The sequence below is a fragment of the Hypomesus nipponensis genome, chromosome 5 (genome assembly GCF_054491055.1).
Source record: "Hypomesus nipponensis isolate SF chromosome 5, ASM5449105v1, whole genome shotgun sequence".
In the NCBI taxonomy this organism is placed as follows: domain Eukaryota; kingdom Metazoa; phylum Chordata; class Actinopteri; order Osmeriformes; family Osmeridae; genus Hypomesus; species Hypomesus nipponensis.
The window spans coordinates 9,853,888-9,874,034 of NC_140365.1; the positions used below are offsets into that span (position 1 = coordinate 9,853,888).

Here is a 20,147-nt window from a genome sequence, read left to right on the forward strand (position 1 = left end):
AGACCACTGTTCAAGATTTTACAACCCCCATCCCCCCCCCAAAAAACTGTTCCATACAAATTCCTTGTTGGTTTATTCAACAGTACAGTGAAGAATGAACAAATGACATCGAGGGTAAACATTAATTTCTGCTAATCCTCACACCACAGCAATCAGTTATTTAGTCCAACAATACTAAGACTCCTGCTCACTTAATCCTCAATGGTCCCTTCAGAAATACAGGTACAAATGTAATGCAAATAAACAGGAGTGGTCTATGGCACAGTGCAATTAAACTTCATATTGAGGGATTCAACGTGTGTTCCCTTCCTTGTTCTCTCTGATAGGAAAGTGTAGACTAGCCAATCACAGTCCTCTCATATCAGATAGCTATTTGAAATATCAAAAGAAAGGTTGAAGGAAGGTGAAATATTGCTGTTGTGAGGGGGACAAACTGACCGTCAACGCATCTCAATCTAGTGAGGCATCACATGACACGCAACAGCACTGACCAAAACAAATTGTCAACCATCGAGCACTTTTCCTTCCACTATCCTGTGCTTTGACATCAACAGGGCGAGTAAAAGCAGTTTTGGGATGTGCACGGCTGTCGGAGCACTGCCCGCCACCTCGCTCCCATCTTCCCACACTATTCAGGCGCTGTGAAAATGACCGTCACGCCAAAGTCCTCCTTGTACAGGTCCCAGGTCTTGGCTTTGTGGGGGTTATCCAACTCCTCTCTGGACAGGAACAGCCTTAAAGAGAGGAGGGTTAATGCAGGACCGAACGTAGACGGCCTTGTTTTTGTATCGTCCTGTGGGAGTAAGCCCTGGTGACATACCGGTTATCCTCTATGAACGACGCGTTGAACCAGAAGTAGAAGGGGCAATCCTCGTAGCCCTTAGGCAGACCCTGGGGGGGGGGGGGTATTTAAGAGTCAGGTAAAAAGGGAAGACTGAATCAAGCTTGTGAATAATAGACCCTGTTACCCCCCCCCCCCCGGCATGGTAGGGTAGGTTGAACTCACAGCGCTGGACTCAAACATGACCTTCACGTCTCCGCTGACCACCGGTCCATCCTGCAGGCTGATGACAACCGCATTGCTGCCCACGTCAGGGAACACCTGGGGACGGATTGGTCAATGAACCAATCAGGCAGCCAGCCAAATCCGCCATCGGCAATCACGAGTCATTCGGTCCAACTACTTGACCAGTTTAGAAATCAGTCAGACACCGAGTGCATTAATCAGTCTATCCCATAGCGCAGCTGTGCATGGATTGTGTTTGTAATGTGGTGACTGTGATTGTTGTGATTGGCCCACCTTGCAGTTCTCTTGTTTGGCACACACACACTGGAACACCAACTCCTTCCTCACGATGATCTTCACTTTCAGATCGCTGCCATTCCCCTTTCCAACACCTGCACAGATACACACAGTAAATACACACACACACACACACACACACACACGTGTTGACATGGTCAACCGAAAGGTGCAGTGTAGCGATGCGTTGACAGGTTGGCAGTGTGGAGATGTGAAGGTGTGTACCGGCGATGGAGTGGATACGAATGCTCTTGATCTTCAGGCTCTGTGGAGGAGGCAGCTGTCTGTTGAACTTGGACTTCATGATCTCATAGTAGCCCACATACCTGCTCTGGAGAGGAAGAGAAGCCCAAAACACATGACGCTCCATCTTCAGTATTTCTCTCACGTGTAGACACGTTCGGGACGTGTTCCGCAGTTCAGATTCACACTTTGTTTTGATACTTTTTTGCCATTTGTACGCGACCGTGTTTTTTCATTCAGACACGTGCACAAACACCGAGGTGAATGAAACGCACCTGTAGGCTATAGGGTGTGTGTGTGTGTGTGTGAGTGGCTACGTGGGTACCTGAGAGGGAGTCTCCACGCCCTGGAACTTGGAGCTGTGACTCTTGTCTGTTCTCCTCTCCCCAAAGTAGTCTAGACTGTCCTGGATCACGCGTTTGACACATGAAACAAGTCTCCAATTGGTAACCAGTACAGGTACATTGGAATTCTTTGGTTTATATCGTTGAATAACACAGAATAATTCACCTCACAATCGAGAATAACCTCAGCTAAGAATAACAACGACAAAAACAGCTCCACAACGCAAGGGGTTTACTTTTACCACTGGGGTGCCATTCACTGGTGTCGGTCTTACCTGTGCACTATCAAACTGGTCACTGTCAATCAGCCAGGTACACACCAAGGTACCCGTCCTTCCTGTGAAACAAACCAGTCTCAATATACAAGAAATGAACAAAATATCTGTTCTACAGGTATCAACAGAGGCAATTCCCAGCTTTTACTTGGGAGAGCAGATGATTGCAACCACCATGTTCCACCAGTAGGGGGAACGCCAAGTCTTTGTTATCTGGGAATGCAACGCTAACTCAGGACAAACCTTTGCCTCCTTTGCAGTGAATGGCAATGATGTTTTTATCGTCTGCAGCCATCCACTCCCTGACATTGGCCGTGTATTTCAGCATGTCCCTGTAATACACACGCAAACAGCATGTAGACACACAGGCAACACATTTGGGGGGGAGAAAAGCATTACAAATGCCCCCGCCTGCAAACAATGTTATCAGTCACCTGGAGTCTACCTGTATAGACCACTGCTGGTACTTACTCCAACGAGGGGACATTGTGGTCGTCGATGAACACTCTCTCCACCCGGTAGTGGAAGAACTTGGGGTCGTAGCCCTTCTCGCCTGCAGAGAGACGGGCACACAGAGACGATGAACAGACGGAACAGAAAGGAATGTTCCAAGTGTGTGGAACAGGACAGCACCTCAAAGACAAGCAGCAAGGCAGCATCACAACTTTTTAAAAAAATGGCTGAATGAATGTCTCAATCTTAGCTGCGGCAAATGAATTGTAGTCCTAGTACGAATAAAGTAGGCAAAAGTAGTGTGCACTTACTGCACAGGTTGTAGACTCTGTAGTGGTCTTCATGTTTGGCATCCAAGAATCTGGCAACTTCCTGACAGGAGAGATTAAAAACACAGGCTTAGTATGGTGTGTGTGTGTGTGAGTGTGCATCCACGTGTGTGTGTCCGTGTGTGCGTGTGCATTTTTACTCCAATGGGATTCCTGTAGAAAGACTGCTTTCCAGAAGACGGGAAACTCATGGCAATAATGCGATCTACAGAGAACAAGAAGGATATTAATCTCAGCACATTCGTTCGCGTAACAATGGCCATATCTCCATCGAGCACAACTTTAACCTTTTATACAACAAACTCTTGCCTTGATATCCTCTTTCTGTGGGTGTGTCATCTCACCTGTGACGTAGGTCAGATCAAGATCGAATCCATCCTTCTGGTAACGTCTTTTGTTCTCCGAGACCTGCTCAAAGGTCAGAGGTCAGGTAAGGAACTCATCTGGCTTCTCACAGGGTTCCCAAACTACAGCATAGCCTACTCTACCATGCAGTCGAATCAGGTGAGCTGGATCAGGGAAACATCTAAAACAGGCAGGACAGCGGCCCTCGAGGACCGGAGTTTGACACATATGCTCTAGACCGTTTGTCCAGTGGGGGCCACCGTAGGTGTGAGGGAGCTCACCATCCTCCGGGTGACCTTCTCCAGCTCCTTCTTCTGAGACGCCAGTCTGAAGAGCCTCACCAGGATCACGATCCTCAGAGCACGCAGGAATGTCACCACCCTAAGGACAAACACAAACACACACACACACACACACAAGTGAGAACACATGCCAGTGAATGCACCCCTACAGGGATTCGGGGTACGGTAAGGGCCAGGGGTGTTACCGGGGTATGGTACCGGGGTATGAGGCTGGCTCCAGTCAGCTCAGTGAAGGTGTAGATCATGGTGACCAGCAGGGTGATGATGACGATGCAGGCGTCTATGATGTTGAACGTTGAGCTGAAGTACACTCTGAACCTGTAACGGGTTAGTATGTTAGCTCCGGCTTCCTTTAATTTGTTCAAAATGTGTTGTCCTACAAAATACCGCAAAGCAAAGAAAGTAGGTTATTGTGATGAAAGCGTGACTGGCACTGGGAAGAATGTTATTTGGTTCCTCGATCCCATTCATGAGTCATCAAGACTCCGAGCCGAGCAGCAAAAAAGGATGCCAGGACCATTTCCTGTCTCACTTCCTGTTTTCCTGCTCCTCTCCACCTCTCTGTGTCCAGGAGAGCACACACACACGCACACACAGGCTCACCCCTCCGCGTAAATGCGCAGCAGAACATCAAAGAGAAAGAAGAAGGAGATGGCGAGAGACACTGCCTCCAGAATATCTCCCACGTGTGCGCTCTTGGCCAGAGAGAAGTCCACGATCACCAGCACAATGTCCACTATGATCAGCACAATCCCGAACATACTGATGAGGGGGGACGGGGGGATGGGATGGAGTAGGGTAGAAAGAAACAGAGATACATCGGGAGAGAGAGAGAGAGAGAGAGAGAGAGAGAGAGAGAGAGAGAGAGAGAGAGAGAGAGAGAGAGAGAGAGAGAGAGAGAGCAAAAAAAAAAAAACGTCACAGTAGTTTACCCTAATAGGCATCCCAATGACCACCATCTTTCTCCATCCCCACCTCGCGCTCGTCCGTACTCACCGAAATCCAAACGACATGACAAAAGGGGCGATCTTTCTCCGGATGAGACTGTAGGGAGGGGCAGAGAGAGAAGGCAAAGGAATAATGGTCATTGGGCCTGTGTTCCTGGAGTGTGGGGGGGGGGGGGGGGGCAAGTCTTCCCAACGGTCATGTCAGACACTTACTAGTACATGGTGTCAGGATCGTCCCTCACATCCTTCCCATCGTCGATCTCCACCTTAGCATCGCCCATCTTGTCGATATTGTCGATTCTGGAGCATGGGATATGGAGATACAGAGATGGGGGGAGGTCGGAGGAAAAACATTTGAGTTACTTCTACAAAAACTCGCTGCTGTGGAGTGGTATTTCCGTTTGCATTTGTGCTGGTTTATAAGAATCGCATTGCTCATCAACATCAACAACAGGATAACATGACTCATATAAAAAGGGTTCTAGTTCTAGTTAAAGGTTGACAGTTTTGGGTGTGTTAATGTGGGAGTGAGTGTGTTGGCTGACATTCTAAGATGAGTGTTTACGTGATGCGCTCACCCATTAACTTCTTTGGAATCTGACCCTGGACTGAAATGAACAGATGACATGATTTTTTGTTTGTTTGTTTGTTTTTTTTTGTAGCTGTGGCTCTTTCTCCTCTTTCCTTTTTGAATTCTCTCTTCTGAACACCTTTGTTATTCTTTCCTCTTCCTGAAGATAAAATGAATCAATAGCACACACTCAAATTTCCTTTTAGTTTTCTTGGAGGAATTCATTGTTGGAGATTAGAATTTAGGAGCAAGGAAAGGGGTCCAGTGCATTTTAAGACTGTGTGTGTACGTGTGTGTGATGGTGTGATTGTGTCTGTGTCTGTGTCTGTGTGTGTGTGTGTGTGTGTGTGTGCATGAAATGTTCCCACATTTTTATTAGTATCCTACAACCAGGTCCTTTGTGTATTATTTTTTGTTGTGAGTAGAAATGTGTTAATTATAAAAGAATCAAAATTGCAAAGCCGTCAACATTGTAATGATGATCATGATGATAATCAGGCAAGAAATTAAATTATCCGTAAAACAATGTCGAATTTTGACCAATTTTAGCTAATTTGATTTCTCAAAGCAATACAAACCTAACCCACCGTTTCCAGCTCATGCAGACAGGAGCACTTCCAGAGATCGTCTTCCCTTGCCTCGAGTAGGTTTGTTTGTCCCTAGTATCCAAAGCGTTTAATCCACATGTAGGCCAAGTATCAGTTCATCAGATTTTTAACACCGCCTGGGCTACGCCGGGGAGTGGACATTCGGGAAACTGTACGAGCTTTGTCTTGTGACTTTGTAGTAAAGGACGGTTCAAAGGTTGACGGAGCGGAGGTACTTTTTCTCTTCCATCCGCAAGTCCATTTCAGCTCTGCAAACGTAGCCGTTTTAAACTTCCTGAAGAGAAAATACAAGCTCTGCCTTTTCCTCTTCCATCGCCTTTCCTCAGCTCGCCTTGTGTCACACTCTCTTATCCAAAGTCATTTTAACAAGCCCGCAACAATGCGCTTATTGTTCATCTCTTGCGAATGTAGTTCAGCCATAAATTACAAGATGCAAAAATAAACACTTTTGTCAGGGCCGCGCTCTATCACAGCATATGTGAAAACATCTGGAGTCAATGAAGATTCCTGAAGTGTCCCAAAAACCTAGAACCGCCCAATTTGGATAAGGGCCAAGACGACAGGAAACGTACAGACATTACAATTTGTTATAATTAAAAAATATATATTCCTGTGTTTGAACATAATCAGAAAACATTCTCAGTGTTACCATGGTATGTCAGGAATAAGTGCATTTGTGCCAGTAAAGTAGTCATTCGGCCTGCCTGCAGATCTAGAAACAGACATCTTCAGGAAACCATAGTCCTCACTTCTATAAATAATGAAGCTAAACTGACCGAAGTTCAGTTCTTAGGGCTACCTTAACCTATCCCAGCCTAACTCGGACCATGCATGACCGAGCCTATAAATATGAAGTAAAAACACCACCAGAGAACATACCGCACCTGAACAGACCGAGCAAATCATTACAGGATCTTGTGAAATAAAGGTAGGACTAAGAGATGTCTGTTTTCAGAAATATTACTTTAACTATTTTTGCAATTAGGGGAAATTATATTTTCCTACAATTTATTTTCAGATGTCTCAACAGACACCTATCTGACAGCTATGTCGTTGCTGCTTTTGGTGCTGTTTTGCCAAGTCATGGCCTCTGCGGATTTCTTTGTACGTATCCTAGGGTGCTGCTTCATACAAATCAATCCATGTAATTGTAAAACAATGAAAGTACTTGCTGATCCTAAATTCTTCCACCATTTTAACGTTCCTTCCTTCCTTCCTTCTGTCCTTCCTTCCTTCCTTCCTTCCTTCCTTCCTTCCTTCCTTCCTTCCTTCCTTCCTTCCTACCTTCCTCCCACTCCCCTTCCCTCCCTTCCTTACTTCCTCCTTTCCTCACTTCCTCTTCCTTTCTTCCTTTTCACCATACTTCCTTAGTCCAGTGACATGTGATTTCCCTGCAGACACAGGGCCCCTGTGAGCTGGAGCTGGAGGAGCTGAGGAGAAGCGTTCGGAGTTTGGAGAACACGCTGTTGATTGGTGCCTGGAAAATCGACCACATGCGTAGACACAAGCACCTCGGCCTTCCACATCCCAGCATGCATCAGCCTGACCCAGCTCCTGACTCAAACCCCAAAACAAACCCACACCGCAACACGACAGAAGACTTCATAAGAGGACCACAAAGCCCACATCTCACAGCAGGAAACCTCATTGTCCATGATAAAGGTGAGAAAGAGGAATTCCACAGAATGTCATATTCGTCTTCCACAGTGCCTTTGTCTTTTTTTGTTCATTAATTAGTAGCATTGGTGGAAATGACAAGTCCATTTAGAGTCCTATTCATCACATCTGCTACATGTCCCTCATCTTGACTTGACTAACCCTAACATTAGCAACAACACAATATTAAATAATCACATCAATACAAAATACATGATCAAAGTGATAATCCCAGGCTGTGCTGCCTGATGTCTTCAGACTGCTCTGAGCTGTATGACAGACTAAGGCCTGTCAGTGGCTTCTACCGGATACGACCCAGAGAAACCCTGGAGCCGTTCCTGGCCTACTGCGACATGGAGGACGGTGGCGGCTGGACGGTCATTCAGCGGAGACGCCACGGGAGGGTCAACTTCAACCGGTACAAGAGACCAACAAAAGTCCCAAACTCTATCGACACAAACACTGTCTTTTCTGAACGGAAAAATCAATAGGAGATTGGATTTGGAGGGTGGTGATTCCTTTCTGTGGCCTGACTCCATTTTTTTCAGAGACTGGGTTGACTACAAGGACGGCTTTGGAGAGTTTAAGCTGTGGAACGATGAGTTCTGGCTGGGGAACGAACTCATCCACTCTCTGCTGAAGGAAGGTGAGAGCCCTGTGACTGGTCCAGATCCCCAGTCAGGTTTGTCAGACTTGGTTGTCCGTATGTGTGTGGATACCTGTCTCTCTGTCTGCAGGTGAGAACCTGATGAAGATAGACTTGACAGACTGGACCGGAGAGAAGAGCCACGCCATGTACAACAACTTCAGGGTCGCCGACGAAAAGGTCAGCCTGACAAATTCCTCTTCATGGCAGTCAGCACCCTCAGATCAAAAACGATCCTAACATCTACAAACATGAACATAACACTGCCAACTAAACTCAAAATGACAGTTCGAAGACCCTGCTTCGGGAAAAGTCTTACTTTAGTAAACACCTTACCGGGACTGAGTTTCAACACTCCTCCCACTCTCTCCTCCAGGATAAGTACCGCCTATCCTTCGGTCAGTACAGTGGGCGTGCGGGTGACGCCCTAAGCGGGGGCTCGAACATGATGGAGCAGTGGTCCGCCTCCCAGGGTGGAATGTACTTCAGCACCAAGGACCAGGTCAGTCCGGTGACCAGCGAATGCCTCACACACCCAAACACTCCCATCCCTCACGATACATATACATCTATCATCGCTAGCTATTTGGACTCCCCGGGAACGATGCCCCCTTGCCCCCTTGCCCCATGACGAAGGTAAGGATGAAGAGGGACGTTCTTTTTCTGCTTTTTGTTGACAGGACAATGACCGCTTCCTGCAAGGCAGCTGTGCCCAGGAGAATCAGGGGGGCTGGTGGTATAACAGGTCTGGAAACAAACAACAGGACTAGAAATGTTTGGAGTGCAGCACTGCCAGCTCCTAATACGACGGCTCGCATGTCAGCCTATATCTGTATATATCCAGGTGCTAAACACCAATCCTTGGATTTCTTTTCTGTTGGTGTTGTGTCTGTCTTTCTCGCTGTCTCCTTCTTGACCTCTCACGTTTCTCTCGCTCTTTCGTTTCTCTCGCTCTCTCTTTTCTTTTTCTCTTTTTCCTTCTCTCTTTCTAGGTGTCATGCTGCCAACCTGAATGGAAAGTTCTACCGGAGAGGGGAATACAAGGCTAAGTTTGACAATGGCGTGGTGTGGGGGACGTGGAAGGGCCTCTGGTATTCCCTCAGACACACCACCATGAAGGTGAGGCCCCGGCTCTTCCTGGACAGCAGCCTGGGCAGTGGAGCAGGGCCGGACGGATAGCTCCAGCAGGAAAGTCAGAGGCTTCACCCTTGTTTTAAGCCCTAGATGAAGGGGCTGTTATAGCTATACAAATTATATGTGTATTAGTGATAAAGTGGAAAGACTTAGAGCCAATCAATTGATATCATAATGACTTAAATTCATTTGTATCTTTATATCTTCATCTTACATCGTTTACACATCGTGTTCATGTATTCCATAACATTTTGTTCAAATAACAACAGATAAGTTGGCATGCTAAAATAATAAATGTGCATTACAAACACAAAGGTCTCCCTGATGTTTCCCAAATTGCAACTAGAACAGTATGCCTCATACAGTACCAGTCAAAAGTTTGGACACATTGTCCAAACTTTTGACTGGTACTGTATTCTGAAACAAACAGACATGTTACATCAGGTAGATTGTTTTTTCATACATAAAATACTGAGAGAGGCACACACTTCATGCCGTAATTTTCCTGCTTCACAAAAACTCTCAGCCTCAACCGCCCCCTCAAACAAATACCAAGACTGTATCTTACCCAACTTGAGACTTGCACCTCGACATTGATGTCAGACAACTGCATAATGTCGATCATTCCCCTTGACAGAGAGTGAGGACCGAGTCATGGGTGGAGGCAGCGTTGAGTAGTCACTTAGCCCTCGTGTTGTATCATGTGTGTGCCAGTTTCCCTGGCCTTTCACGAGACCGTCCTGTTCAATGTGGGTGAGTGTGACTGAATGTGCTTGGCATAAAAGTTTGATTTCAATGTTTGATTTCAATCAACTGACAGTCTCAAGAGCCTACCACCGAAACCTTATAAAGTATATTTTGAGATGATAAGGAAGAGGCATTTTCTTTTGAGATGAGCAATAGTTGTCTTTGGAATAGTCACATTCAAGTGGTCCCTGGAAACAAGACACTTACAAAACAACAGGACAATTGACACATTTTACAGTGTAAGACATTGACATGGGTTCCCTTGAAACATTATGCAAATGGTGACATTATGGCTGCTCGTCATTCTTCTCCCTATCTGCTACTAGGTCCAGTAGCAGATAGGGAGAAGAGTCATTGATACTAGATTCATGTTGTCACAAAACACTGTCAAATGACAACATTATAGAAGTACAGACTCTTGTACTCTTGATATGTAAAAAAGACTCGATATAAAAAGCACTATAAAAAACACTCACTTGACAATGTGTGACATTTGAAGATGTCCACGGAAAATAGACACCCCAAAGTCTTGAGATTGTTTGAGCAGTTATCCTCCTCTCCTCTCCTCTCCTCTCCTCTCCTCTCCTCTCCTCTCCTCTCCTCTCCTCTCCTCTCCTCTCCTCTCCTCTCCTCTCCTCTCCTCTCCTCTCCTCTCCTCTCCTCTCCTCTCCTCTCTTCTCCTCCTCTCCTCCTCTCCTCCTCTCCTCGACACCCCAAAGTCTTGAGATTGTTTGAGAATTTATCCCCCTCCCCTCCCCTCCCCTCCCCTCCCCTCCCCTCCCCTCCCCTCCCCTCCCCTCCCCTCCCCTCCCCTCCCCTCCCCTCCCCTCCCTCAGGTGTGTCCAGGTGAGTAGTCCTCTCCACCCAGGTAAGCCAGGTCCAGGTCCAGCATCCTCTGCTCCTCCTCACTCAGCCCGTAGGGGGAGCCACTGCTGCTGTAGTCCCCCGACAGGGGCAGCGAGCGGCAGCGGCTCTTCCTCTGCTCGGAGGCCGACACGCTGAAGGTGGAGCTGCGCTGGCGCCCCCGGGGGCCGGAGGTCTGCGAGCAGGACTGGGCCTCCTTCAGCTTGCGGGCCAGGATGTTCCTCTGGATGGGGGACGGGCCACGGCGGCTCCACTTCTGCTCCGCCCGCTCCACTCCCAGGTGGGCTCCGTCGCCACGTGTCCCCGGCCCACCAATCCCAGAGGTTCCCCCTCCTCCTCCGCCTCCTCTTCCACCGCCCCTCAGCCAACCCATCCCTCCCCTGACCTCGGCTTTACCGGCCAGCTCAGTCATGGAGGTGGCTGCTGAAGTGTTGGTCCCTGTGTGCTTGGTGTCGCTGGTAAGAGCGGGACCCGATGTCTCCAACCACGGTCTTCTCCGGTTGTCCCCAGGGGCTCTGGCTGGGCTCCTCGCCCAGTCGGCGGGCCCCTGTTCTGGGATGGAGTAGGAGTGGTAGGGAGGGTAGGCCTGGTTCTCCCAGGCTCCCCTGGTCTTGCAGCTGCCCTCTGGGAGGGTTCTGGGAGCCACCTGGAGTAGACGAGACAACAAAGAAGGGAATTACACATTCCATTTATGAAACTCTTCATTTGAATTGTTGCTGCCCCGTAGGTGAACACCCAGTGTACTACAGAGACACATGATAGGGTACAGCGAGTCATGGATTGGTAGATGGCCGACCTGAGTCATGCTCCTTTCTCTGTAAGGCCGAGAGGAGGCCAGGGGAGGGGGCTGGGGCTTGGTGTCGTGAAAACTTAGGGTCCGCCGGAAGTTGGGGTTCCTCTGATAGGGGCCCCCTCCCGCTCCCCCTCCTCTCAGCCCCCCCAAGCTGCTCCTCTCCACCATCTCCACCCAGTCGGCTGTGCGGTCGCGCCTCTTCGCGCTCCCCCCGCTGGCGTACCCCGCCGTGGGGGCCCCCAGGACGAGCTCCACCCTGGGGCTCAGCCTGTCCGGTAAGGTGTGGGAGCTCCGTGGTGGGGCCCACGCCTCGGGAAAGGGGACTGTGATGCGGAAGCCGCTGAGGTTCGCCTCGTCCGGGAGGTCCAGGGTCACAGGGCTGGGAGCGAGCCCAGGGGAGGTGAGCCCTGCTGGGGTTGGGGTGGAGGCGGCGGTGGGTGTTGCGGTGGTCTCCAGTAGCGTGTCGTGGACGGGGCTCTGGGAGACGTGGTAGACCTGGGTGGCCTCCTTCAGACCTTTCTTCTTCATCTCCTTCAGCTGATGCTGGGCCAGGCGGTAGCTGGGGAGGCAAAAAAGCGAAGACTCGTCAACAAGATTTTCATGGACCAACATTCAGTGCAACAGATACCTTGTTCTTAAAAGTGCAAAATGTTGCCAAAAAATAAGAAGAAATATGTATACATGGATTATATATTAATTAAAAGTAAAATACTAACATTTATTAATAATAACAGTAAAATTTTTACAGAACTGTAAGCAGGTACTCTAAGTGACATACCCAAAGATAGGTGGCAGCACCTTCTGCCCTGAAGGAGACAGCCGGTCGGCGTCCTGGGCCAGAGGGAGAACCAGGGACTGTGGTAGAGCCTGGCAGCCCAGCGGCGAACTCCCTGGCTGGGCAAGCCCCAACCCCAGCGCCCCCTGGCCCTGGCTCTCCGACAGGCTGGGTCTCTGGAGGCTGTGCCCGCAGATGGAGGCCTCGTCGGAGAGCTTGCGGCCCCCGGGGGAGTGCATGGAGGCGCGGCGTACGGAGCTGCACGGAGGGGCCCTGCAGAGCTTCCTCCACACGGTCACCAGCACGGTGGCCAGGATGACAGCCAGGCACAGGGAGATGCCGGCTATCACCACCAGGTTCCCCCCCAGGAGACTCACTCCTGCCGGGGTGGGGGCGTTGGACGGGGTGGGAGGGGCCAGCACTAGGAGAAGGGGGAGGAGGAAAAGAGGGAGAGGTCAACTTGGTTGAGTGACGCGTGTGCATCACGGAGAGTTTGGAACTGGGAGTACATGTATTCTGTTTGGCAGGTAACTCCTCTGTTTGTCCATTCCTTATGTCCGTAGAGAATGAGTAACGTCAAGGCTTTCCGGCGTTTCGGTATAATTCACTGCAACCAGCGAAGAAGTGTGCAATGTGAGCGAGTGAGATTGAAAGATTGATTGAAAATGAACACAAATCAGAGATTGACAGATGACAGATAGACAGAGCAAACTCGCACAGTTTTGTCTTCAGGAAAGAAGGGGAAAGAAGGTTTGTCCGTCTCAGAATGGAGTGAAGGAAACCGAACAGAACAGAGTATAAGGAAAGGAAAAAGGAGGGAAAGAGAGAGTGTGTGTGTGTTTGTGTGTGAGTGTGTGTGTGAGTGTGTGTGAAAGCTGACCTGCACAGTCATCCAGAGAGCAGAGCGACTGCTCCTTCATCATGCCGGTGCACTGCAGCCCGCCACCCCCAGAGGGCAACAGACACGCACGCACCCGCTCCCTCACGCCTTCCCCACAGCTCACACTGCACATGCTCCACGCCTGCCACGGACCCCAGGTCTCTGCAGGGAGGGAGGTAGGGAGGGAGGGAGGGAGGGAGGGAGGGAGGGAGGGAGGGAGGGAGGGAGGGAGGGAGGGAGGGAGGGAGGGAGGGAGGGAGGGAGGGAGGGAGGGAGGGAGGGAGGGAGGGACAAAATGAGTTGGAGAGAGGGAGGGAGGGAGGGACAAAATGAGTTGGAGAGAGATAGGGAGAGAGAAAAAGAGGGAGAGAGTGGGAGAAAGAGAGAGAAGGATGGAATAACATGCCACTACGAAATGTATAAATTATCATAATTATACATTACATGTTCCTTGGCATTATTATAATTGTCTGTTTTATGATTGACGATGATTAAGTTCTCTGATTCACGTTAATAATAACATATGTCGTTCCTTCACTGTGGACTGCTTTGGCAACACTATTTAACCAAAACATTCAAACCAGTAAAGCATGTTGAATGGAATTGACTTGAATTGAGAGAGAGCGATTAAAGGAAAAATGTGAAGTTGTAATGAACCAACAATGGCCGAGTTTCTCTGAATGGGTCTACTGTATGTTTTGTCTCCCGGGGTGTGGGTGGGGTTGGCAGTGGGGGTGGTGGAGGGTGTTGGGTGGGGGTGCTGGGGTGGGGTCTCACCTGCGCTCCTGTGGACCACCAGACAGGTCTGCGCCGGGCTGGGCGAGCGGCTGAAGTTCAGCACGAAGCGGAAGCAGTACTTGTTCCGGCCCGGGTCGAACACCGAGCAGTTGAACTCCGTCTCGTTCTCCCCGTGCGTCAACCACTTAAACGCCAGCAGGGGGGAGGAGGGGTCGTCCGGGCCGTCCAGCCCCGCCCCCGCCCCCCCAGGGCTCCCGGAGGCCCCCCTCCCCCCCGGGGGCCCGTCCCGGTACAGGCGCACCTTCCCGTTGATGTGGGCGCAAGGCGGCGTAATCAGACGCACGGAAACAGTCCCCTCACAGCCGGTCCGGTAAGCTTGGGGGTTGTTCACCAGCAGCTTGTAGGAGAAGATCCGCGACAGGTAGAGAGGCCCCGAGGTCTTCACGTCCTGGGAGGTGTGGGTCGAGCGCAGGGCCACGGTGACAAAGTCCCTCTCGGTGAAGGGGAAGGCGCAGGCCAGCTCCATGGTCTGGGAGTGCAAGGCTTTGATCGGGAGTCGCGTGCGGGCGCGGACCTTGTCGATGCTGTTGCGGCCGATCTGGTTGAACTCCAGGTAGCTCACTTCCAGGTAGAGGGCCGAGCCGAATCCGCTGGAGCATGACTGGAAGTGCTCGTTGGTGGAGAGACCTACCTGGGGAAGGGGAGAGAAGGGGAAGGGAGGAACATCATTGGTCTGAACAGAAAAGTCCAAAACTTAACAATGGAATATTCTTTACCGACCTGAAAGGAACCTGATTGGTTACTGGACCTCTCCACGGCAATGTGGATAGTGGGCCATTCCACCTTCAGTTCTGGACTCCACCACAGGGTGGCCACTTCTGTACTGCCCGTGTCACTCCCATTGGTATTATGGACAATGGCATATCTGGTCTGTTCCAGTCGGAATCGGAACGTTCCGGCATACAGGAAGCAGGAGCAGTTGAACTCCACTCTGCCCTCTGATTGGTTGGAGGGGAGGTTCCTGGTCAGGACAGTGGTGTTGGTTTCCGTGTCGACCAGAGACAGCGTGGTGTTGCACTCAACCGTGTCGTTCCGTTCCGTGCTGTAGTCGATGAACACGCTGGCGTTACTCAGGGCTACGTGGAGTGAGGGCCAAAGGTGGAGTCCAGCCATTGCTATAAAGAGGAGAGGAGAGGAGAGAGAATGTAGAAAGAATGTAGCTGCTATTTATACAGTACGAGCACATGCGTTTTGTGGGGAAATATCATTGATGAGTCTTTCGGTACCTTCACCATGAGCTTACTGAGGTCCTCAAAGGCCTGAGGAAAGAGGGACGGAGCGAGGGGAGAGAGAGAGAGAGAGAGAGAGAGAGAGAGAGAGAGAGAGAGAGAGAGAGAGAGAGAGAGAGAGAGAGAGAGAGAGAGAGAGAGAGAGAGAGAGAGAGAGAGAGAGAGAGAGAGAGAGAGAGAGAGAGAGAGAGAGAGAGAGAGAGAGAGAGAAAGAGAGAGAGAGAGATGACAGAGCCAGATGAAGGACATTGGCCTGAGCTGTTTTGGACTGTGAGCTGCAGGGGCCTTGTGATGTGTGCGCTGCCTGCCGCTGTGTGCAGCTCACATCCTGATCAGGAACCACCCTCCAGAGGGCCGGGGCACAGTCTCCCTCCCTCCCTACCCCCCCTCCCTCCATCTTCCTCCCCCTGCTGAGTGGTCCTCCCCTTTCGGTTTGAATGGGCCTAAATTGACCTTCAGAGCAATTCAATATGGGGTGGGGCTCTCCACAGCAAAATACTTTAGAGCATTGAAATCAAAGCAGTTAAGCAGTGTGCCTGTGTGGGGGGGTAGGGGGGTGTCTTTCAGCCCAGCAATTACACTCCTGATTCAACCAGGAGTTCAGATGAAAATCTGCTCTGGTTGTGCCCATCTAAGGTCTTGAAGTCAGAGTGTGCTAGTCTGGATCCGAACCAAAACATGCCCCGTCTACCTCACATACCTGCTGTCAAACTGCCCTCATGATGCACTGCCTCACATTTCCACCTCCCCCGCCCCCCCGCCAATCACCTCGTCCCACTCACCGTATCCCAGGAGCGCCAACAGGAATGGCAGTGGCGAGACGGAGCCCTGTGGCATTCCAACGCCCGGTGGCCCGGAATTCTGCTACTCCACATGACCCTCCTCCCCCGCCATCCCAGCACTCTGAAAACCAACGGTAGACCAATCACAGGACAGAAAAAAACACACAGTTGAACGACAAAAAGACGGCGTAAAAAAAAAAACAGACCCGTCGTGCCAGAAGCTGACAGGCAAGTTTACAACTGACCTTTGGTACTGAAGAAATATTTCTGAACATCATTGAATTGGATTTGTCTAGGCCAGTCTGACGCTGCAGCATTGAACCACCTTTCTGTAACTTAATTCCACTTTCTATGTACTTGTATAAATATGAGTATATCAAAAAACAAAGAGAATCTGCATGGATACGGAACTAAACAGCATAAAATATACCGAATGTACTTTCTTTCCATGACAGTGGACCCTGTCAACTAACCTACCCCAAGCTCTGGAGGCAGACGCCCAGCAAACAGAAGCAGATCACCAGGTAGAGAGCCCGCAGAGCTGGAGCTGAAAACTTCACATTTCCTGCTCTTCCTTCTTCGCTAACCTTTCATCTCCCGTTAGGACAAATAACACACACCTCTGGAGGAGGTCCTCTTGTCAGACACACACAAACACACACACACACAAACACACACACACACACAGCCAGTAGGCAGATGCTCTTGCCAGGCTGTCACCTTGTGTGAGTGTGTGTTTACACAGAACAATGGGTCGATCTCTTTCTCCAACATTAGTTTTCCTATCCAGCTTTGGTGTCAGGAACAAGAAGCAAAAATAACTTTTTGTGTCAGTTCCTGTCCTATACCCTCACCTGCTGCAGTCAAATACACAGAAGCCCTGAACAGGTTACGTTCACCAAGCATCCCAGAGTCAAGTAACCTACTGAAGATCCCTGATTAAATTACAATTCTGTTGGAAAACTCGAGATCTGTTCTATGAACTTCTATTGAACTCTGTATTTTCTGTTTTCAGTCTTGAATGGTAACCCACAGAGTTGAATCAGTTTGTGTTAAATGACATGATTGTACGTTTTGACTGCTCAAAGTGACCTACTGTCATTGTGGTGAAAGAACGTCAGATTAAAAACTTGTTTAGCAGGTGCAAGGGCTGGGAATCACTCCAGCTATACATTTACTGCAAGCTTGAGTCAATCAGAGTTGACAGTTGACACACAAACTTCGTTGTTGTGTAGTAATAATGCAATTTAAATTAACCGTCGTATCTCGACAGAATGAACTCAGCGAGTGTGAGACGTTTTTGGTTTAGGTTCATGAATGCCTGATATGCCTTGACTGGTCTCTGGAAGAAAAAAATGTCTGTTGTTTTGTAAAAAAAAAAAAGATTATGAGTGCTAGCCAAGACTTCAGTGCAACAACCCAGTGACTCCAACTTTCCCTCTCCCTCTGTCCAAAGCCACACTTATCACTCACAGTCAGAAGGCGGCGGTTCAACAATTCAAAGAAGCGGCCAACCCACTCTTATGCAGTTTTATGTCCCATTCAACAATGGGAAAAACATAACAACTTTTTTTAGCAACAAAAGTAGAAAATAGATGCATCTCACTTACTGCATTCAGAGTTGGATTTGGAACGTGTTGTTTTATTGTAGTCAACATATTTCTGTATTGTAGGTTACACCAGCAAAAACTGTATTTTTTCCGAATGTTACTATTACGCTTTTTGGGTATTACCAAATGTTGTCTATGTATGTAATATACTCTCGTGGATCAGACAGGATGTGTGACTTCAACCGAGACTGATCATTAAAAGTTATCAAATTCAAGTTACTTACATTCCTTGTGATCTCAGCAAATCATCATTAAACATGCATTTCTAAAAGGTCCCAACCAAACAACACAAACTCGATCGTTGGTAAGGAGATCAGATCTGATGACAGCTTCGATCCTCTGCAGAATTTCAGTCACAGGACAGTTTGAGAGATATACGTCTATAACCGGTCTGCATCCGTGGGAGAGTCTGTTGCGAGGGCGATCCGCGCTCCAGCGCTGCAACACCGTGAACGCGCATTCCCAGAATATGACCCTTCCAATTACACGGCTCTTCAGTTAAATATGAGACGGCATGCAGCCTTACGTGCTGTCAATAATGTTTAAATTGATAAAGCCATTTAAAATAATACAAGGAAATGTATAAAATGGTTGTGTTTCGATATACAATGAGCAACCAAGTGCAAATTTAAAGGGACATTTCACTTAAAGCAACCCTTCACGATTTGACTACAAATTCATCCGGATTGCACAAAAATAAGAGCATACAATTTGAATATGTTCAAATTTCTTTCTTTTTTTTCTACTGAAAAATACATAGACAATTTACAAAAGGAAGATAAAATGCTGGCTGTACAACTGCTAGTCATGCTATTAAACGGGAAGGTCTAGAAGCTAAATGTTTTAGTCCATATAGTTTCCTCTGTGTCAGGCGCCCCAAGGAGAAGGTCACATCCCTTGAAGATGAATCACAAGGGAGGTTTTACCTGCCTCAGGTAATCCAACAGGCCTGTACAGCCTTCACACAGGGATAACTGTTACAGAGCGCAGGTGGTGGCAGGTAGGTATAGGCAGGAAAGCAAGCAGGCAGACAAGCAGCGAAGTAGACAAACAGGCAGGCAAGAGGAAATGCATTCAATTAGGAATTTGCCTAAACCATGAGCGTAGGGCCAGACGTCTTGATGGAGGTAGTAACGTCTTTCCTTTATATAACCATGTGACCATATCATTTACACTATCATTTGGACTCATGTAGGCCTGCCTGTTTTCTTCACCGAATGATAACGTTTTGTTTCTAACATAGTGAAAGTTGAGGAGGACACAAACAAGAGTAGAAACCCCAAAGACAGAGGCTGACTGGCAGGTCAGTCTGGTCGTCCTAATCCACCTGTGATGTAACTGCTTCAAGGTCATGGGACTGGGAGGGGGAAGAGAGGAGGAATCTAACCATGATCCTAGACATCTGCACCCGCAAGCCATTCAGAGCAGAAGCATGCCAGTGGGTGTCCTTGTGTGTGTCCTTGTGTGTGCGCGCGCCTCTCCTAGCCAAGCTCTTAGCCCATCTCCTTCCGAGAACCGTCTGAAATGTAGGTTATAGCTTGTCTCCCCATACTGAACCAGTTTATAGCAGACAGCCATGGAGTCGAGTTCGGAATCAGACAATATCGGCCTTACTCACTAATACGCACAAGCCTTTCTCAGGTCATTGCTGGCTGCTTTTCTCTACCAATTGAAACCATTATCTATCAATGAACGGGCCACATGGCTGGATAATCTAATCGAAGCAGGAGCTCTGCGGTCCCTCGTGCTTCGACCAGAGGAAGCGAGCGGCTAACAGGAAGCCGCTCCGGAGTAATGGGCTAAAACCCAGTTTAGCGCTCAGCCGCAGACAATGAGAACAAAGAGCGTGCCAGAGGGGGCTAATCTACGTTTCTACTAACAACGTTTCAACTAATCTCAGATCCATTGAGGGAATTACTTTTTAAGATTAAACGACCCCGAGTTAAAATGGCTGCTGTCCTTGCTAGGCTTGTACTCTTGGGAGTAAGAACGCGGGACCAGGTTGCCTTCACTCTTTCTTTATGGTGTAGTAGGGCCTGTTATTTTGAGGTCGTTCTGGGTGTCCTTCAGAAGCCTTTTAAGAGGAAAGGCGGTCAAAATGTTTTAAAATGGTATCGATGCCACATGCATTAAACCTGTGGTTTTCGGTCAGATCTGGTCCTCAGGGCCCCACTGTCCTGCATGTTTTAGGTTATCAGGTGCGCTGGAGCTGGGAAACATCGACAAAACCCAGGACAGTAGATCCCTAGGAACAGGATTGAAGAGCACTGCAATAAACCAATTTAAAAAGATGAAAGAGCCATTTATTTGGGCTAAGATCGTTCACTTTTGGGTGTAGTGTATTCATAATGTCATGGCTAGACTCCTTTTCCTTACAGTAAACAAAATAGAAGGGGTTAAGGGAGCAGTAAGAAACAATTGATACTGTGCCAGTGATGATTTGACTCGCAGTCCCAGACTGTGTTTAATACAAAGGGAACACAACAGACCGCCTAGAGAACATTGTGAGGGGA

The 20,147-nt window shown here is 48.8% G+C and overlaps 3 protein-coding genes across 8 annotated transcripts; 1 reads left to right on the forward strand and 2 right to left on the reverse strand.

Annotated features, from left to right (window-relative positions):
- Positions 1-56: 56 nt before the first annotated feature.
- Positions 57-6,299, reverse strand: tpte (transmembrane phosphatase with tensin homology). 4 transcript variants are annotated; one of them, XM_084697903.1, is made up of 19 exons: positions 5,700-6,299; positions 5,120-5,272; positions 4,755-4,841; positions 4,591-4,638; positions 4,198-4,356; positions 3,793-3,912; positions 3,574-3,673; positions 3,292-3,355; positions 3,088-3,152; positions 2,930-2,990; positions 2,637-2,718; positions 2,409-2,497; positions 2,166-2,227; positions 1,872-1,952; positions 1,529-1,634; positions 1,301-1,398; positions 1,007-1,102; positions 821-891; positions 57-734 (listed from the first exon to the last, which is right to left on the reverse strand). In XM_084697903.1, the coding sequence occupies exons 2-19, from the start codon at positions 5,167-5,169 to the stop codon at positions 629-631; spliced, it is 1,545 nt and encodes a 514-aa protein (XP_084554029.1). In that variant the 5' UTR covers positions 5,170-5,272; positions 5,700-6,299; the 3' UTR covers positions 57-628. The 4 variants fall into 4 exon arrangements, with proteins under 4 accessions (XP_084554029.1, XP_084554030.1, XP_084554031.1 ...); XM_084697904.1 differs by lacking the exon at positions 5,120-5,272 and having other exon boundaries at positions 5,691-6,298; XM_084697905.1 differs by lacking the exon at positions 5,120-5,272 and having other exon boundaries at positions 5,700-6,296.
- Positions 6,300-6,560: 261 nt separating this feature from the next.
- On the forward strand, positions 6,561-9,470 carry fgl1b (fibrinogen like 1B). 2 transcript variants are annotated; one of them, XM_084697909.1, is made up of 9 exons: positions 6,561-6,648; positions 6,739-6,824; positions 7,118-7,382; positions 7,635-7,794; positions 7,925-8,022; positions 8,114-8,202; positions 8,399-8,524; positions 8,703-8,767; positions 9,015-9,470. In XM_084697909.1, the coding sequence occupies exons 2-9, from the start codon at positions 6,768-6,770 to the stop codon at positions 9,199-9,201; spliced, it is 1,047 nt and encodes a 348-aa protein (XP_084554035.1). In that variant the 5' UTR covers positions 6,561-6,648; positions 6,739-6,767; the 3' UTR covers positions 9,202-9,470. The 2 variants fall into 2 exon arrangements, with proteins under 2 accessions (XP_084554035.1, XP_084554036.1); XM_084697910.1 differs by having other exon boundaries at positions 6,610-6,648; positions 6,751-6,824.
- Positions 9,471-10,735: 1,265 nt separating this feature from the next.
- On the reverse strand, positions 10,736-18,158 carry thsd1 (thrombospondin, type I, domain containing 1). Of its 2 annotated transcripts, none has more exons than XM_084697464.1 (8): positions 17,859-18,158; positions 16,025-16,145; positions 14,734-15,128; positions 13,993-14,644; positions 13,216-13,377; positions 12,339-12,756; positions 11,564-12,119; positions 10,736-11,413 (listed from the first exon to the last, which is right to left on the reverse strand). In XM_084697464.1, the coding sequence occupies exons 2-8, from the start codon at positions 16,077-16,079 to the stop codon at positions 10,736-10,738; spliced, it is 2,916 nt and encodes a 971-aa protein (XP_084553590.1). In that variant the 5' UTR covers positions 16,080-16,145; positions 17,859-18,158. The 2 variants fall into 2 exon arrangements, with proteins under 2 accessions (XP_084553590.1, XP_084553591.1); XM_084697465.1 differs by lacking the exon at positions 17,859-18,158 and adding an exon at positions 17,635-17,829.
- Positions 18,159-20,147: the final 1,989 nt, after the last annotated feature.